The sequence below is a fragment of the Grus americana genome, chromosome 3 (genome assembly GCF_028858705.1).
Source record: "Grus americana isolate bGruAme1 chromosome 3, bGruAme1.mat, whole genome shotgun sequence".
Taxonomy (NCBI): Eukaryota; Metazoa; Chordata; class Aves; order Gruiformes; family Gruidae; genus Grus; species Grus americana.
Genome location: NC_072854.1, coordinates 85346099 through 85362369, shown reverse-complemented (window position 1 = coordinate 85362369; position 16271 = coordinate 85346099). Strand labels below are relative to the sequence as shown.

General features: G+C 38.1%; 1 protein-coding gene across 7 annotated transcripts in view; it reads left to right on the top strand.

Moving 5' to 3' along the window:
• Positions 1–16271, top strand: part of RGS7 (regulator of G protein signaling 7) — a 252466-nt gene that overhangs the window by 183330 nt on the left and 52865 nt on the right. For all 7 annotated transcript variants that reach the window (XM_054822275.1, XM_054822269.1, XM_054822271.1 and 4 more), the window contains 3 exons: positions 8519–8583; positions 10451–10527; positions 10670–10751. In XM_054822275.1, coding sequence (XP_054678250.1) covers positions 8519–8583; positions 10451–10527; positions 10670–10751 — 224 coding nt within the window. The remainder of the gene's footprint in view (positions 1–8518; positions 8584–10450; positions 10528–10669; positions 10752–16271) is intronic.

Below are 16271 nucleotides of genomic sequence, written 5' to 3'. Positions count from 1 at the left end.
TTTTGTGTTTGAAAAGCTCAAGCCTAAGCCCAAGCAAACAAATGAACATAGTTGTGACAATGTAAGAGGCTTATAAGAATTTCAGTCATTTAAGATATGCAGAAGAATTAGTGACTTTTACTTATTTTCTGTAGTGCACTTTTGTTGATGGTTAGACTCAAAAGTGACCATGACATAGAGCTTTTCTTACGGTTAACCGCATATTAAAAAAAGAAGTGTGCTCAAAGGAGAGACAGAATAGAATTTTGAAAGTGCCACAGTCAGTTATAGTGTTAAGGAGGTTTGGACTAGAAGACAAGTGTCAGTTGCATCTGTATAGATGCAAGAGGATGCTATTTCAGCCTTGTCATTTTATGTGTGTGTGTTTGTCCCAAATGAGTTAAAAGGATTGCAGAATCTTGGTAGGTTATGGAGAATGCAGTAAATAACCGATAATGCAACATGAGTTTAAGAGCACATGACCATGTGATCTGCAAATTATGCTAAATGAGACTATTTTTCTATATATTCAAAGCAAATTCTTAAATTCTGCTGCTGTGGAGAAGGACAGGTTTCGAAAATATACGTATTTCCAGTAGCCTTCCAGGTAAGGTCATGTGCTGTAAAGGCAATCTTCTAGGAAATTAGAGCACTTACAGGAAGAAAAAAAAAAAAAAACGAACAAACCAAAACCCAAAACAAACAAAAAAACCCCTTAATTAATTGTTCCCTTTAAAAGTGTAAGCTCCCTGTCTGGATAAGTGCTGCAGGTAAACTTCTGTGGCAGTTCTATAGATATTCATGACTCTTATCTGGTCTGAGTTACAGGAAAATACAGAAGCAATCTACTTTTGCTATGTGAAAGTTGTTGTGTCACAGCTGTTGTTCTCCAGCATTTTTATGAGAGCAAAAATCTGTCCTTTTTAAATTTTCTTGATAATCAGCTAACAAGTCAGTCCATACAAAGCTTCTTTCCTAATGGTACCTTCTTATCACTTAAACTGACAAGAGACCCCTCTGTGTTCAGCCTCTGCTGCTCCGTCCTGAGCATGAGCCATTGCACCTGCCTCATCTGCCTCTCCTCTGCCACACTTGCAGTCATGCTAAAGAGTACATAGTGCACAAAAAATAACTGCAATCGTGTATCATGTTTTTCACATATTGAAAATTTTCATATAATTTTCTCTCTAGAGTTTATTGCCTACTTATTTTACATGCCTAGCTTCAAATCCATCTACGAAAATTTGATTATTTCAGGAATTTTCTTTCTCATTCGTCTTGCTGCACCCTTTTCCATGGTGTAACTGGCTAGAAGAAGAACTGTGCAGAGGATGCGTTATATAGTTTCTTTACCCAAATTCTTAGGCAGGATTCCCTTGGCAACAGCTTATTAGTAAGCAATTTCTGTTTGAGAAATATTAAGCCCTATTGCTTACCTGAACTCTGCTGGAAAACTGCATGCGCTCAGCATCTCTGCAAAGCAATCCATAAATATGAGTCAGTAGCTTGGGGCAAAACTAGTAGCAGAGTTGCATTTTCTTCAATATAAATTGTCGGATATGAATAAAAATTTATTTGTTAAAGTTTATGCCATAAGAATGAGGAGAAATTTACCAATATAGTGTAAATAGTTTCTGGAGAGCTCTGCAGTTCTATAATCTTGAATCTTGATGGCCAGTTCCCATTTTTTCAACAGCTAGTGTCAAACAGAGTACGTCAGCAATGACTCCTACAAGCAATGCTCTTATGTCCTTAATAGAGATCCCTCCTTTAAGGACCTGTCTCAAAATATGTCAAAATGTGCTGGATTTCTAGAGTAATAAGAAACAGCCTCTTTCCACCAGACTCAAGTAATGTACTAAATTGTTGCTAAGAATGAGTTGTGGCTCCCTAAGTGAGCGACTTTGCTTTGAGAAACTGTCTGTACAGAATGTATTGACTAAGATCTTGGTGGCAGGACTAAGTGAGGAGTAAAGTCTATCAAGGAAAATAGTCCTTCAAGAAAATGTGGCTGGGGCCAGTGCTTGCTATGCATAAAATGTAATCTGGGCGGAACCAAATCGAATGAGCTTTAGGAAAGAGACATGCATTAGCAGAAAGATGGAAGAGATGATCTACAAGATTTTTTTCCACTCTGAATTTGTATCCCCTTATATTTCTCTGCAGAGCTACATAATTCACTCATCAGGAGCTATTTCTGTCATATAAATGATGAAAAGAAAGTCTCCCTTCAACAAGCATGTCCTGAATTTTGTTCTGATCCTTGCTAATTCTGATATTGACAAACGGCAGCAGCGAGGGTTCTGTAACCAGGAGGCATTTCCTGAAAATGCTTTCCAATCAGCCCACCACTTCAGAGTTTTATACTTAGCTGAATTTTTCTTTTCATGAATGTGTAATTGTAACTTATTTCCATAATATGTGGAACATGGAAAATGTGTTTGGCCAATGCATTTGTATGCATGTATATGAAAAGGCAACTGACACAAGTACATGTCTTCCGCAGCATTATTTATAGGCATTACTTTAAAGTCATTCATAATCTGCATCTAGGCCCCCTATAAATACAGATAAAATTTCTTATCAGAATAAGTTCTGAGATTTATAAACTTAACTCATAATTTTCAGAATTGATTTCAAATTACCATGTTGAGTACACTAAATAGGTTTGTCTGTTTCATTATCAATATGGAAATTAGATCTTTCAGGCCACGAAGGGAGCAGTGACAACAAATGCTTTTTTCTGTAGTAATGCACTGTCTTGCTTCTAATAGCCCTTTGTCAGGTGGGCACTGAGTTAATTGCCCTCTTTGTCAAGTAATGGCCACCTTCTGATGCCATCCCTGTAGCTGATTTTTGCAGTTTAGAAGAAAATACTTTCCATCTTCTGACATTCTCAGCCTTGCCTTGGATCACACATGCCCTAAGTGGTTTCTGTGCAAAATCAGTGTATTTGAATTTGTTGCACCGCCTCCTCTTAGAAGCTTTTTAACAAGTGCATTTGAGTCCCCCTTAAATCTGAGAACCTTAAAAGGAGGTAGCAAGCTTTGGGTTTGGTGCCAAAGCAGGGTGTTAAATTCTTGCATGCAAACTGAAAGCATTATGATAACATCAGGAAGTATGAAATAATTCAATGGATGTAATTTTAAATTCGATTTGACAACAGGATATTCTTTATGTGATCTCGTAGTTTATGTAGCTTGGGTGACCTCTCTTTCCTACCTCTTTTTGTCACCCTACAGGACTTCCTAGGCCAGTGTCATCTGGGGACTTTTGTGTGTTGAAGATGAATTTGCCTTTTTCTAATTCTTGAGCCTTCTGGTAGATTGAAATTTGGTTTCTTTCTTGCCTTGGTTTATTTCAGAAAGTCCTCTACCCTTCTAAATCTATAATCAAATTGCATTCCAGAAATACTGTGATCACAGAGTAAAAAGTAGAGAAAGGGAGGAGTGTTTCAGAAGTTATGTATTTGACCATTTAGCAATTTAGTATACATGGTCTTCCTTCTAACTTAATATTATTAGCATTTGCTAAAGGTTGTAGCTATTTTAGAGATACACAAGGCTGACTGGTGAGCCATTTGTCCACCCAAAAGTTGTCATCTTTTTTTTAAGACTAAGTGAAACTCAATAGCTGTTGCAAAGAGCAAATTTTTTTTTTTTTTAATTGGGTAAAAGCAGAAGTGACCTAAAGATGGTATAAATAGCCCTAGAAATCCTGATGTTTAAATAAGACAGTTGATTTCATTTTCTCCATCCTGCAGTCATGTTCTGCGCCAATCATCCCATAATCCTTCATCCGATGCAGGCACTTGCATATAGAGGGAGAACTGTCTGCCCACAGGGCACTTTGAAACCCTGAGACCTTGCAGTACTTTCTATTTTCTTTGCTCTTTAAATACTGACGAGGCATGTACACTCTGAGTCTGAAACCAGACTTTTGACTCACAGAGAGTATAAACGTAATGTGGCCTCAGTGGAGATAATGAGCGCTCACTGAACGTTACGCCCACCATCTGGGCCTGAATCAACTGTAACACCACTGGCACCGGGACAATTACGTAAGGAGTCTGTGTACATGGTGGTGCATGTGTAGGTGGCATTATCTGTGGTCTTCAGAGGCCCCGTTGTACTTCCATTGAATTTAGCTGAGGCTTGTTCTCTGCTGTGGTGAGAGGGAAGATTTAGGCCCTGTTTAGCAACAAGCTTAAATTCGCCGCTTTAACTTTTGGGTGAAAGTTCTGCTTTTTTTCAGGAAGTGTGTGTAATATAATGTGTACTCAGTCCAGTTTCTTGATTCTAGAATGAAACCTGTCGTTATCACTGTGATCTTATTTAAAGAAAAAAAATCTGTAGAGGTTTCTTAGGAGCTTTCAAGTACAAGTGAACATCGAAAATAGGAAACAAAGATAGCTAACCAGGAAAATAGGTTATTTTGAGTGTTTAAAAACTTGCAAGAGGGAAAACCTAGACACTTTCTTCATGCAACTCTCGCTAGAACACTTTGCAGTCTCACTTTAAGCTCTCATGTTGCCCACATTTTGTGAATGCTTGAACAGAATTTTCAAGAGTGAGTAGTCTGTATTTACTGCACAGCTACCAAAGTGTGTTTTAGTGGTTCAAATGCCCATTTATAAACATCACTGACCATCTTTCATTATGAAATTTTGTGTATTAATGTTGCCTTTAAAATTATTGGCAAATCTGTTTTCTCATGATAATCAGTCTCTTCTAAAGCACAAGCTATAGCATCTAATATATAATTCACTTTAGTGGAGGCAATTATGTTGATTGCGAAATCCATCAGAATCCACAGGCTCTAAAAATAAGAGTGTATGTGGCAGTCCATATTTAGCAAATTGAGGTTATTAATCAGACCCTGTTCCTTGCATATCATTCATCCATATGTTAAGCATTTTTCAGCACCCTTGTCAGAGAGCAGCAAGAGCAGGCAGCTCCATAAGGGAAGGTAGGCAAGAACTGAGGGTGACAACAGTGCTGGCAGGAGCAATGTCCTCACCAACAAAGGTTCAAGTGGCCAGAAAGGTCCAAGGCCAGGCTAGGAAGCCAGGACAAGGTTGGTAAGTTAGAGGGCTGGCTAGAGGCGTTATCTATAATGTAGTTCAAGCAGAGGCCTGGGGAAGTAGCTGGGCTTGAGCGCAGCTCCTGGGCGCAGGGGGCCTTCATGGAGACCCTGGATGGGCTGCTCAGGGCAGTTACAGTTCCTTGGTGTACTGAGAGCCTCACCGGGACCCTGGGAGGGTAAATAGAGAAATAAATAGACAAATAGAGTAGCTTTTAGTTGGAGAACCTTTCTGCAGACTGCAATTCTGTACGAAGCTGTAAAAACGCTGACAACTCATACAAACAATGGGATTAGAAAAGCAGGCACTGTCATTCTCTGAAATGCTGAGGGCTCATGACTGCTTTGAGAGGGAAACAGGTGACTTACTGACATCCTCCTCAGATGCACAAGGTCGGGCTACCGAACGCATGCAGTTACTTTCACATGTGTTTTGGTGCAGAAAAGGAGTGGTACCTGTGAAAGATGGGAGCATTGACATTTCAGATCTCATTGCTTTAAAAGCCAGAAGAACAAAACCTCATTTCTCTGTGTCTTCAAATGTTCTGGCTCAAAATGAGTGATCTTCAGATTCTTTTTGCTTTCTAATGTGGTAGTGAATTTTGTTACAGGCAAGCCAAAGAATATGATAATGAGAGTGCGAACTGGTGAACTCAAATTCCTGAGCTGCCACCAGCTTCTCATGTGACTACAAGTAGCTCTTAAATAGATCCTCAAACATACACTTCTGTAACAAGGATGTAATTGTTAGCACACAGCAATGGCAATAAATTGAGTCAAAGAGCAGGAATGTCCTTCAGGACTATTTTCTTCTACAGTAGCGGATATGCTGTATTTCCCAGATAACTAAATTTTTCTTGGGCATATTCTGCCTTATCCACACTGGCACGTAGAAACATTTCTGACATAAAGAATCCAAGCCATAGGTATTGTAACCTTCAGGCTCCTGGAGGGAATCTGGATAGTCCAGAGAAAAGCTTCTAGGAGAAGAACATGATTGATTGAGTCTCGGCTAAGATATGTTCATAATGAAAAAAAAATCCATTCTTATATTTGCTATGGAACGGGAGCAAAAAGGGTCTTTAAAAGAACCCTGCAGGGAAGATACTGCAGCACAGACGTGTAATGAAGACAAGGGTTTTGTTAGATACAGTACTAGATTAATAGTGTGGCAAGCTAATTCCTCTCTCCTACTCCTGGTGACCTTGTGGGTTTTTTGCCAGTGCTGAGAACTCTGTGATCTGAAGATGCTTTTTTGTCAAAATCTATCCTGACAGAAAGTTGGACAGTTGGCCACCTCTACAGCAACAATTTTTGTTGGAGGTAGCAGGAGATGCTCATCACAACATATACCCATAATAGGACTCAAGGAAGTGCTAAGCTAACCAAAGATGCCTATACAGGGACCATGAGAATGTGGTTTACAAGGGCTTAATCAAGTGCAGAGAACAGGGAGTTTGGGGTTTTTTTCTGTTCAGATGGTATTAGACTTGTTGGACTAGACAAAATTTGACCCCTGGACTTCTCAGAACTGTCTACACATGTCTATAAAATATGTATTTTATTGCTAATATTTGCAAGGCCTTTAGTGACTTTTTTTTTTCTTGTTCAATGAAATAGCCATTTTTTGAAGGAAAAGAGAGGAAAATGCTTCACTGTAAAAGGAGCTAAATGTCAAAGACCATCTTTCTCCTCAGTATTCTCTTACCACTGTACTGATTGTGGATGCAACCTAGGTACAAAGGGTCCAGAATGCATCCCCTCATCTTTTTGTCACATTTCAGTATGTATGCCAATGCACTAGTGTGAGTGTACACTACTTTTAAAATGGATGGAGACTGAGGCTATAGAAACTGTTTGTCTGCTATACTTGGTGTAAGATGTGGATTTGTGCCTGTATTTGTAGATTTTGTAGCCACAGAAATTGCTTTGGAACCAGAGTGGATCTGGGAGCGCAGGGAATAGAGAAAGAGGCTGTGGCTTCTTATGGGAGTAGAAAGTGAAAAACTGTGAAACAAAGGAGACCAGATAACACACACAAAATGAGGAAAAAATAGACAAAACCTGCATTAAAATATAACTTCATTTTACATCAAGTAACACCTGTAACTGCAGCTGGAGTTATTAAAAGTGCTTGTCATCACTTCCACTGAAATAGCATCCACGGGAGTGGGTTTGCATGCATTTGCAGGTGACTTGTCAGAAATAAATGTTTCCATGGAGTTGTAAAATATGTAATTCATCTGGCTACCTTAAAAAATCAAAGCTAAATATAAGATGAGCACTTCCTTCTTCCTAGTGACTGCAAGAGTTAGGTTCTTATGTGAACCTTTGCTCCTGCAGCAGACAAGCTGGCAGGCAGGAAGCAGGAACATTCCTAACCACAGCCAGTAAATATGGGCTCTTTTTGCTGATCTTAGAGACCACAGATACGTGAAGGTTTTCTTACCTACACTGATCAAAAGATTCCTCCATCTCACACATGGGAAGGTGCTCTGAAGTAATGAAGTGGGTAAATATTGCACGATAAGGAGTTGTGCTGCACTCATTGTCTTACTGGTAGAGGAAACTGCAATATTCAGAGTGGATGTAAAGTATTTGTTACTAAGTAAAGTCTATTGGAAATGTACTTCATTCAAGGCTAATGGAGTGCATAAAGAATTCAGGATCAAGCAACGTGACGCAAACCATAGTGCTGTTCATGTAGCCTTAAGTTTCATTTTCATCCTTGTGTCCTTTCAGTATTTATCTGTCAGTATTCCATTTTATTAGCTAAGATTCTGTTCTGTCTGAATGAGGTGGAGGCAGAACAGCTCTGAAGGAATCTGGATATAGAAAATCAATAAAATATTTTTTTTTCATTATATCTAACACATGATACACCTTTTTCATTTTTCGGTCTCACATTATTTTCTGTTTTAAATATTGGTTATAGCAGACTATACTGTAGGAGACTTAAATTTTATCTGGAATTAATTTTTAGCTAAAATCTTCTTAGGTTGAAATTTTGTGATTTCTAAATCTAAAGTAAAAATAAATAAACCCATGTATACACTTTCTTAAAAACCTATTTGACAAATATAGCCGCAGCTCCTGATAAAAATCTTATGTATTATGAGTTATACACACATAGTTTAAAAATGTTTTTGCCATTTTTTTCTTTAATGTGTTAGTTTCCTGGCCATTAAACAACCTCACCCCAAGTATCTCATACATTTTGCATATGATGTCTGTAGTCTAAAGCAGATTTTATAATTATTTAATGAATCTCTGTATCTGACCCATCATTTTAGTTACAATACTGGTAGCACTGTTCCCATATTCAAAGCCTTTTAGACTAGAGGGAGAAATCAAAACAAAAAAAGCTAGCAGTAAAATCGAGATGAAGCCTCTAGATTTCTGGTCTCCTGTGTTTGTGAGAGAGTAGCAAATTCTGTGTTATTTTATTCTGTTCCAGCCGTTTACCTCTGCAAGCGGACAATGCAAAACAAAGCAAGGCTAGAGCTAGCAGACTATGAAGCTGTAAGTACCTGGGGAAAAGTAAATTTCTCAGCTGGGCCTAATGAGCATCTGCAATAATGTTAACTATGAGAACTATAGGCATTATGTGTGAAAATTTATTAGTTATCCACTTCAGCCAGCATGTGGGTCTGAAGGTGCTCAGTAGTCACAAATGCTGTTTGAGAGACTGTAGTGAAGGCTAGCTGGGCAAAAGTTGACATTTTGGTCCATCGCTAATCTCACTTTGCTCAGATCATCGTGCCAGGATCAGAAATAACTGTTCACAAATCCCAGATATGCCACGAGTGTTTGAAAGCAATTGTACTCTACACTGTGTAAGGTTTGAATGAAGGATTTCTGACAGCATTTTCAAAAGCACTTGATAGCTGTAGAAATAGAAATCTCATTCTTAAAAGTGATGCTGGTGCTTGAGTCCTTGTCCCACCAGTTAGATGAGAGGTAAAGAGGGTCAGACTAGAGGCACTTCCCACTCCTTGAAAGTTGTGCTGTGCCCCAGGCAAGGTCAGATAATTGGGGACAGGAAGAGCCGGAAGAAGAGGGAGTTTGATTAGCTGATGAGGATGGCACTCGCTAAGGAGAGAGATGTCTTGAATTCCATCCATATCCCCCCAAAAGTTCCTGAATTTTTCATGAAAATGTCAACATAAAATTCATGAACAGCCTTGGCTCTGTGCTGAAAGCTGTCCAGCTGTGCCGCTGCGACATGATAGCAGGAGAGTCAGCCAGGCCTCTCAACATGCCAAATACTCCAGCCGCAGCACCATGCTGACACACTTTATTGCTTCTTCTGGCACAAGCTTGCTTTTCAGTGTACCGCACTGTGGGGTATGCATAATTTTATACTTAGACGCCTTAGAAAATTCACCTCCAGTATACAATCTGCGAGAGCCTTTACTGGTATTGACAAGATCTCCAGAAAGTCTCCTCTTTGCTCTCTGCAGTCTTTATTTTCAGTAAGTATGTCATAGAGATACATTTGCAATGCATAGAAATACAATTAACGCAATACTTTTTGTTGGGAAGTTTACAGACAATTTTTCCCTTAGTCTGAGTAAAGCCAGTGCACAAAGGTAACTGGGGTCTTTTTGGAGGAAGATAGGAACCTCAGCCTTCTCCATGTTAACAGACTGTACACTGCTGCCATTTAAGCTGAAGGGAGATTGGAAAAGCTCTGTTACAGACAGTGAAGCTGTTCCAGCATCGCTGGAGGAAAGAATTTTGCTAAGCTTTTACAAATCTTCTTCCTATTAGTAGTAGTAGACTGTAGGATATATATATTTCCTGTACGGTAGTGAAGAACTACAGTCTGCGTTTTTTAAAAATAAGAATAGCTGTGGAGGTCTTGGAAGATTCCTATACTACCAAAATATTCATAGCTTCTTCTTATTGTATTTTAATTAAATTGATAGGCAGCCAACATTGTTCAATGCAAACCATTGTACAGATAACTGATGGGAATTGTTATGTGGATCATCCGGTATGGAAAGTACTGCTGTTATCTTTTAGTATTAGGTCCTTTCAAAGCAAGGTGTTTCTTTGTATTATTATAAAATTACTCAGTCAGTACCCAGTATATAAAAATGCTTCAGAAATCCCATGTTCTGCTGAAGATTGCATCCACCCTTGTCATCAGTTTCGAAACTAAAATAGTCAGAACATTCAAAAGTAGATAGATCTAGTATTCCATCCTGCTTGATGTCAAGCAAAGACTTTATATCAGATAAGTAAGGTACATTTACACTGGCACAGATATCATGACTTGTATTACATGTTGGGGAGGTGGAGGGAGGAGGCAAAGGTAAGCTAAAAGCTATTAAATAGCACATAACTTACAACCTAATCCACTAAAATTGTGATGTATTTTCAGGAGAGTTTGGCCAGGCTACAGCGAGCATTTGCTCGGAAATGGGAGTTTATTTTTATGCAAGCTGAAGCACAAGCAAAGTAAGTTCCTTTGAAGATGAGGAGTTTGGGTTTTGCATGCTTTTTGAAGGGAGAAGGGGAGGGAAAAGTGATTGGACGCTTCTTATGTTTAAAATTACTGTCATTAACACTGTTTCTTCTAAATATCCTATAACGTTGACAGAGTGGACAAGAAGAGGGACAAGATAGAGAGGAAGATTCTTGACAGCCAGGAGCGAGCGTTCTGGGACGTGCACCGGCCGGTGGTGAGTGCCGGTGGGGCCACTCTGCCTGTGAGCGGGGCCGCTGATAAATGTCAGCCTCCGTGGAGTGCCGGGGTAGCCTGGGAACAAGTGAAAGGGCTGTAGGGCTGGGGGTTGGGGCCCGACTCTCTTTTTTGCAGGATCTATAGTTTATATCATTCTACTGTTGAAGACTGCAGATGTGTGTACACTCAGTTTGGGGTTTTCAGTGAACAGAGTTGTGTCTGATTTCTTGAATCAGAAGTCTTTGACTATTACCATCTCAAAGGTTTCCCAAGGTGTGAGTCACACAACCAAAATTATCAGCATAGCTAAAAATACTTTTAAAATAATCTCTTTTTTTTAAATCTTCTTTTTGCTCGCTAAGCCTTTCAACTTCACTCTGGTCATACTTCCAAGCTATTTTTAATGTACATAAAGGTTAGATATTGTTGGCTTTGAGCCGTGGGAGTCATAAACTCTCTAAACAAGATTTGTCTGGGTTGCTTGTCAAAGGCCATCTGAAACAAAATTTTTAAAAAAGGGTCTTACATAATCAACTCCCTTTGAGAGCTAAAACTTTGAGAAAGAATGTCGAATGTCACAAGACTTCCAATTAAACTGTGAAAGCTCAATAATCACACTTTTTTGCTTTACCACAGAATTATATCTATTTCCCTTACCTAGAGTTAAGCTTTCATTTTCTGTGTACAGACCTTTGTATCATTATCAATGAAACCTGATAGGGATTATATCTTCCACTGTGACATTGGAAAAGATAGTTAAGTAAAACTGATTGTTTTGGAGAAGTAAAGTTAGATTGATTATACCTGTAGAAGAGGTGAACACGGTGAGAAAGTTTCAAATAAAAAACAATAAACTTGGGCAGGGTCAGCTTGCATTTGTGACTGTGGAATTGAAAAAGCAGTAGAAGAAATGGATTTTTAGGTAGGACTTAGAACGTCAAGTAGAGAAAATCATTTGAAGTGAAACATTCAAACAACAGGCATTAGATACAAGAAGACCGGGTCATTATTGTCTAGTCACTGACATAAAATAAGGAAGGAGGACAGAAAACAGATCTGCCATCTGATGTTATTGGGTGCTACAAATAGAATAGATATAGAAAGTTTCTATGGACCTGAGAACTTTGAAGGTGCAGACAGCTTTTATATTAGCTGCAGAAATGTATCTAAGGGGTTTGAATCTGGGAATGAGATGCTATTTCCAGGTTTAGAAGAGAAGATGAATTGTTGAAGTTTCAAGTTAAGAAATAGCCAGACAATAAGGAGAGAATTAAAGGGACAAGGACAAGAGGAAATGTAATCTGATTAAGAGCTTTGGCTGAACTGTGGATAAGTCAGACTGGTCCAGCAGATGTTTTTAATCTGGCTGTAGACATACCTAGGAAATATCAGATGCAAAGGACTGGCTTACAGTCAGCAAGGTAGGCTTCTGACTCTAACAGATATAAATAGAAGAACAGAGAGGCTGATACTTTGGGTAACAAGTTTCTCTCACTAGTTAGTGAAATACTCATTTTGAAAATGTTGTTATGAATTTACTGTCACAGTAAAACCCAGAAGCTTGTATTAAAAAGAATAAAAAATAAAAGAGGAACAGACTGAAGAGAGGAGGGTGATGCTAGAGCTAATTTCAATTTCTAATGGCTTTTCAAGCCCTCCAAAACCAGAAGTGTTGCTGGAACCCTGGAAAGCTAATTTTGGAAAATTAGCTAATGTTTGGGTAAGAATCTGGGGTTAATGATTATTTTTATTTAGAGTTTTTCATCTTTTGATAAAAATTCAGAGGCTAGGGACAATGAAAATATTGTTCAAAATCCACCCCAATTTATTTTTTTTTTTTCAACTGGAAATGAATTTTGAGGACTAAATATTTCATTATTTGGCTTTTTTGTTTAGGTGAGTAAATAAATATTTTCTAGGATTTTTTTGCAGGTGTCCTGATCCCTAGTTGCTTTATGTCTTACCTACCTGGCTATAGTGCTGGTACAGAACTTTAGAAACATATAGAATATAATTTATGAATATTAAATCTGCATTTTATTTCAAAAAATAGATACTTTAAGGTAATGAAAGGAATAGAAGAGGGAAACAAGCCATCAGTCCAAAAGGACAGTGTAGCAGTGCACTGCAGGAATGGGAGTCATGAAAAAAAGAACAGCTAAATGACAGTGAAACCAGGAGAGTGCAGCTGCAGAAAAAGACCGTGATTTGAGTATCAGAAATGTCACTGTGACTGATAAGTTTAAAATAAAGGGAGTGAACCAAGGTTTGATGTGTAAAGAGCATTTGCCTGAAAAAGCACCTTTATTTCAAAGGTCCCAAGCAAAAGTCAGTCCTGCAGGTGGTTACAGAGGCCCGAGAAGATTTATGCCGTAGTCTCAGACAAATGCTTGACAGTCATCATGGCTGTTACTTTTGATCAGCTGTCTCGCTAGTGCCCTCAACTTTTTGCTAGGTTTTCAGACTGAGATGATGCTTGGAGATGAACCAGAGAAAGTGCATTTGGAGAGGAGTTTTTTTTAAATAGTCACCTGTTCAATTTTCTTTTGAGGCAGTTAAGAAAACAGTTTTGACATCTCACTGATCAGTTTCCATTCCAATATTTATTTAATTGAAGTTTCACTATGTATTTAATTTTTTATTTTGCTCTGTATTTTAGTGTAATGTGAAGTATAATCTCAGTCATTTCTGTAAATTCCAGTTACTGCGTTATGGAGAAACATCTTAGCTTGCATCTGGAAAGAGCATGAACTGAGCTTCAACTGTAGGTACTGCAGCCTGCAGAGCCATTCCTGAACAACTTTTAATCTTACTAGTTCAGATAGTAATCACAATAAAAGTATAAAGTTCCTTACAATAAAAGCATAAACTTCCTTACAATAAAAGCATAAACTTCCTTGAGATCCTGAGCAGCAGACCATGCCATTATTTCTAAGGTATGGCCAGTACCTAACATAGGTCTGAGATTAATATTATTCACATATAGTGATGCATTTCTCTTTTTGATGGCAGAGCAAACGTATCTTAAAAGCCTTCCTTTTCTTTCCACCTGCCTAGAAATTGTATCATTTTCATAATTTTGAAACTTCTATCAATAACACACTATGGAACTGAGCAAAAATTGGTTAGGAGGATTAGAGCGTTAGTGAAAAGGCAGTAACAAATCAAACTAAATCAGGGAAGTCAGTCCCTTCCAGGCAAAACAAATTAAGAAGCTGCTTTTTTTAAAAAAAAAAAGAAATGTCATGCTCCTGATTAAAGGCTTTATAAAAGAATGCAGAGCTTTCCTGAATTATGATCGCTGTTTAAAACCCATCATCTTACACTTGTCAAAAAGGGACAAACAGGTACTAAAACAGTAAATCTCCTGAAATATTCCCAAACCTGGATCAAATACAGTAGGAACAGAATAACTGCAGCTTGCTGTAAAACTAACTCTTTCAGGTAGCAAGCAAGGACAGCTGATGACGATTCACTTTTCTTCCTGAGTTACACCGTAATGTAATTTAAATGAAATGCATGATAAAGACCTGTTGGGTACTTGTTGAGATTCAGATTAATTAAAAAAACAATGGGTGAAGCATCCTTTTCTCCTGAAAGTCATCTGTATACTTTTTCACTATAATTTGAAAAAAGCTTTTTATTTTCTCCACCCTCCCACCCGCCACCCCCCAATGTTTATGTGATTTAATACAGTGAGACAAATTATCCAGGGTGGGTATGTCTGGTAAGGACAGCAGCAACGTTAAGGGCAAGTGTGGCTTTAAGATAATTAACTGATGATGTAAAATTCAGAAATATGTATGGTTTCTGGATTTGAGGGTTTCATGCCATTGTTTCCTAGTAGCAAACTAATAAAAAAGTAATCTTTAAATTTTTTTAAACCTTGTCACACATCCTACACCTCTTGCTTCTCTATTTTATTTTTTTATGAGATTCTCTCTCCATTAATCTAATTTTATCTGGTTTTATTTTAAAATTGTATTTTATGTGGTCTGAACATGATCCTTCACATCCGAGCTGGTGGGTAATATTACCGGGTGTCTAGGGTCACGCAGCGGATACTTGCGGTTATTTGTTCTGGGTTTTCTTTTCTTTTCTCTCACTGCTTTGGTTTTTAATGACTTTTCCATCCTGTCCTTCAAGATCAGCCTCAAACACTCAGCAAAAGCCTGAATTTAGCTTGGCTAAGGTGGCGCAATCCTTCCTTTCACACTTTGCGTGCTACATATCCTAGACTTTTTCTGGGCCAGTCGCTTGTTTAGCCGGAGAACACTTCTGTCTGCTTTATCATAATATTTTCAGAAAGTTTTTAAACATCTCCAGGAAACGAATGTGAATCATGCCATCCAACTTCTCTAGTGATGTATCTGCACGCACTTTTCATGTCTTCTTTTGCACCTGTTTCACCGTGTATCCTCACAAGGGAGTTACCTCTCCAGCAGACAGAATGCAGCCAAAGCAGCAATTGGCAGTCTCAGATAATTGCGCTTCTGGTAGTGAAACAAAGCCTTGTACGACGTTTTATTTTCAGAAAATGGTTATAATGTTTACGATCTGTGCTCACATCTGTTTGAGGCAGATATTATAAACCTTATAGCTAGCCTGCTAACTATGAGACCTTTATGGAAGAATTTGTACTCCCATTATTTAGCATTGTTATTTAGTCTGACACTTGAGTAAGGGTGGGAGAGATGGGGAAAAAGGAGCCAGCCTTCTTGCAACAGTGCAACCAACTGAAAGTGCTCAAGTTATAACTGAGGATTAAGAAGAGGTAAGAAATTGTGAAATAGCTAACTGAAGGACAGGAAAATGAGGTGATGTTACAGTTTTTAGTAAGACCTAGTTCTTGTAGCAACTAGGAAAATAAGCTGAAGTAGTAAGGATAAGGAATTTTTTGAACAAGTGCAATGTTTGTACATTGATTATTGTTTCTGTGTGAATTAAATTTGCTACTTTAATCCAAAGCATTCTGTCAAGGATCTTCTTATGAGTCAAAAGGCAGATAATCAATTTCTAAATGTCACCTATTTTTGCCATCAACATTTTCAGGGACATGTGGTCAGATTTTCCTGTTATCACTTCTTTTCAAGTGAATAACCTAAATTCTTCTGTATGGAATCCATAAAACAGGATTTTCCTACCTTTTGGGGTGAAATAATTTGAGAAAGCAGTAATGACTATGAGTATTTAGCATAGCGGTAACAAGCCAGATAAATTTAACAAATTTCCTTATGCAACAGTGTTGCAAATACTGGAATCTTCACATACACAAAAATCACACAAATACATCCTTCATTAAAATTAATACTAAATTAAGTCCACTACAGAACAACAGTAAAACTACTGCTATTTTGAGAAGTGGTCAGTGATCTTCAAATAAATCTTTGATTAAAACATGTATTGATTTTACTAATTGATCCCAACACAAGTTTGCTGTGCTTCATGTGGGGCTGTCTATAGTGGGTTTAACTTTATGCTTAAATGCTTATGCCTTTCTCTGCAGTTTATCAAGAAT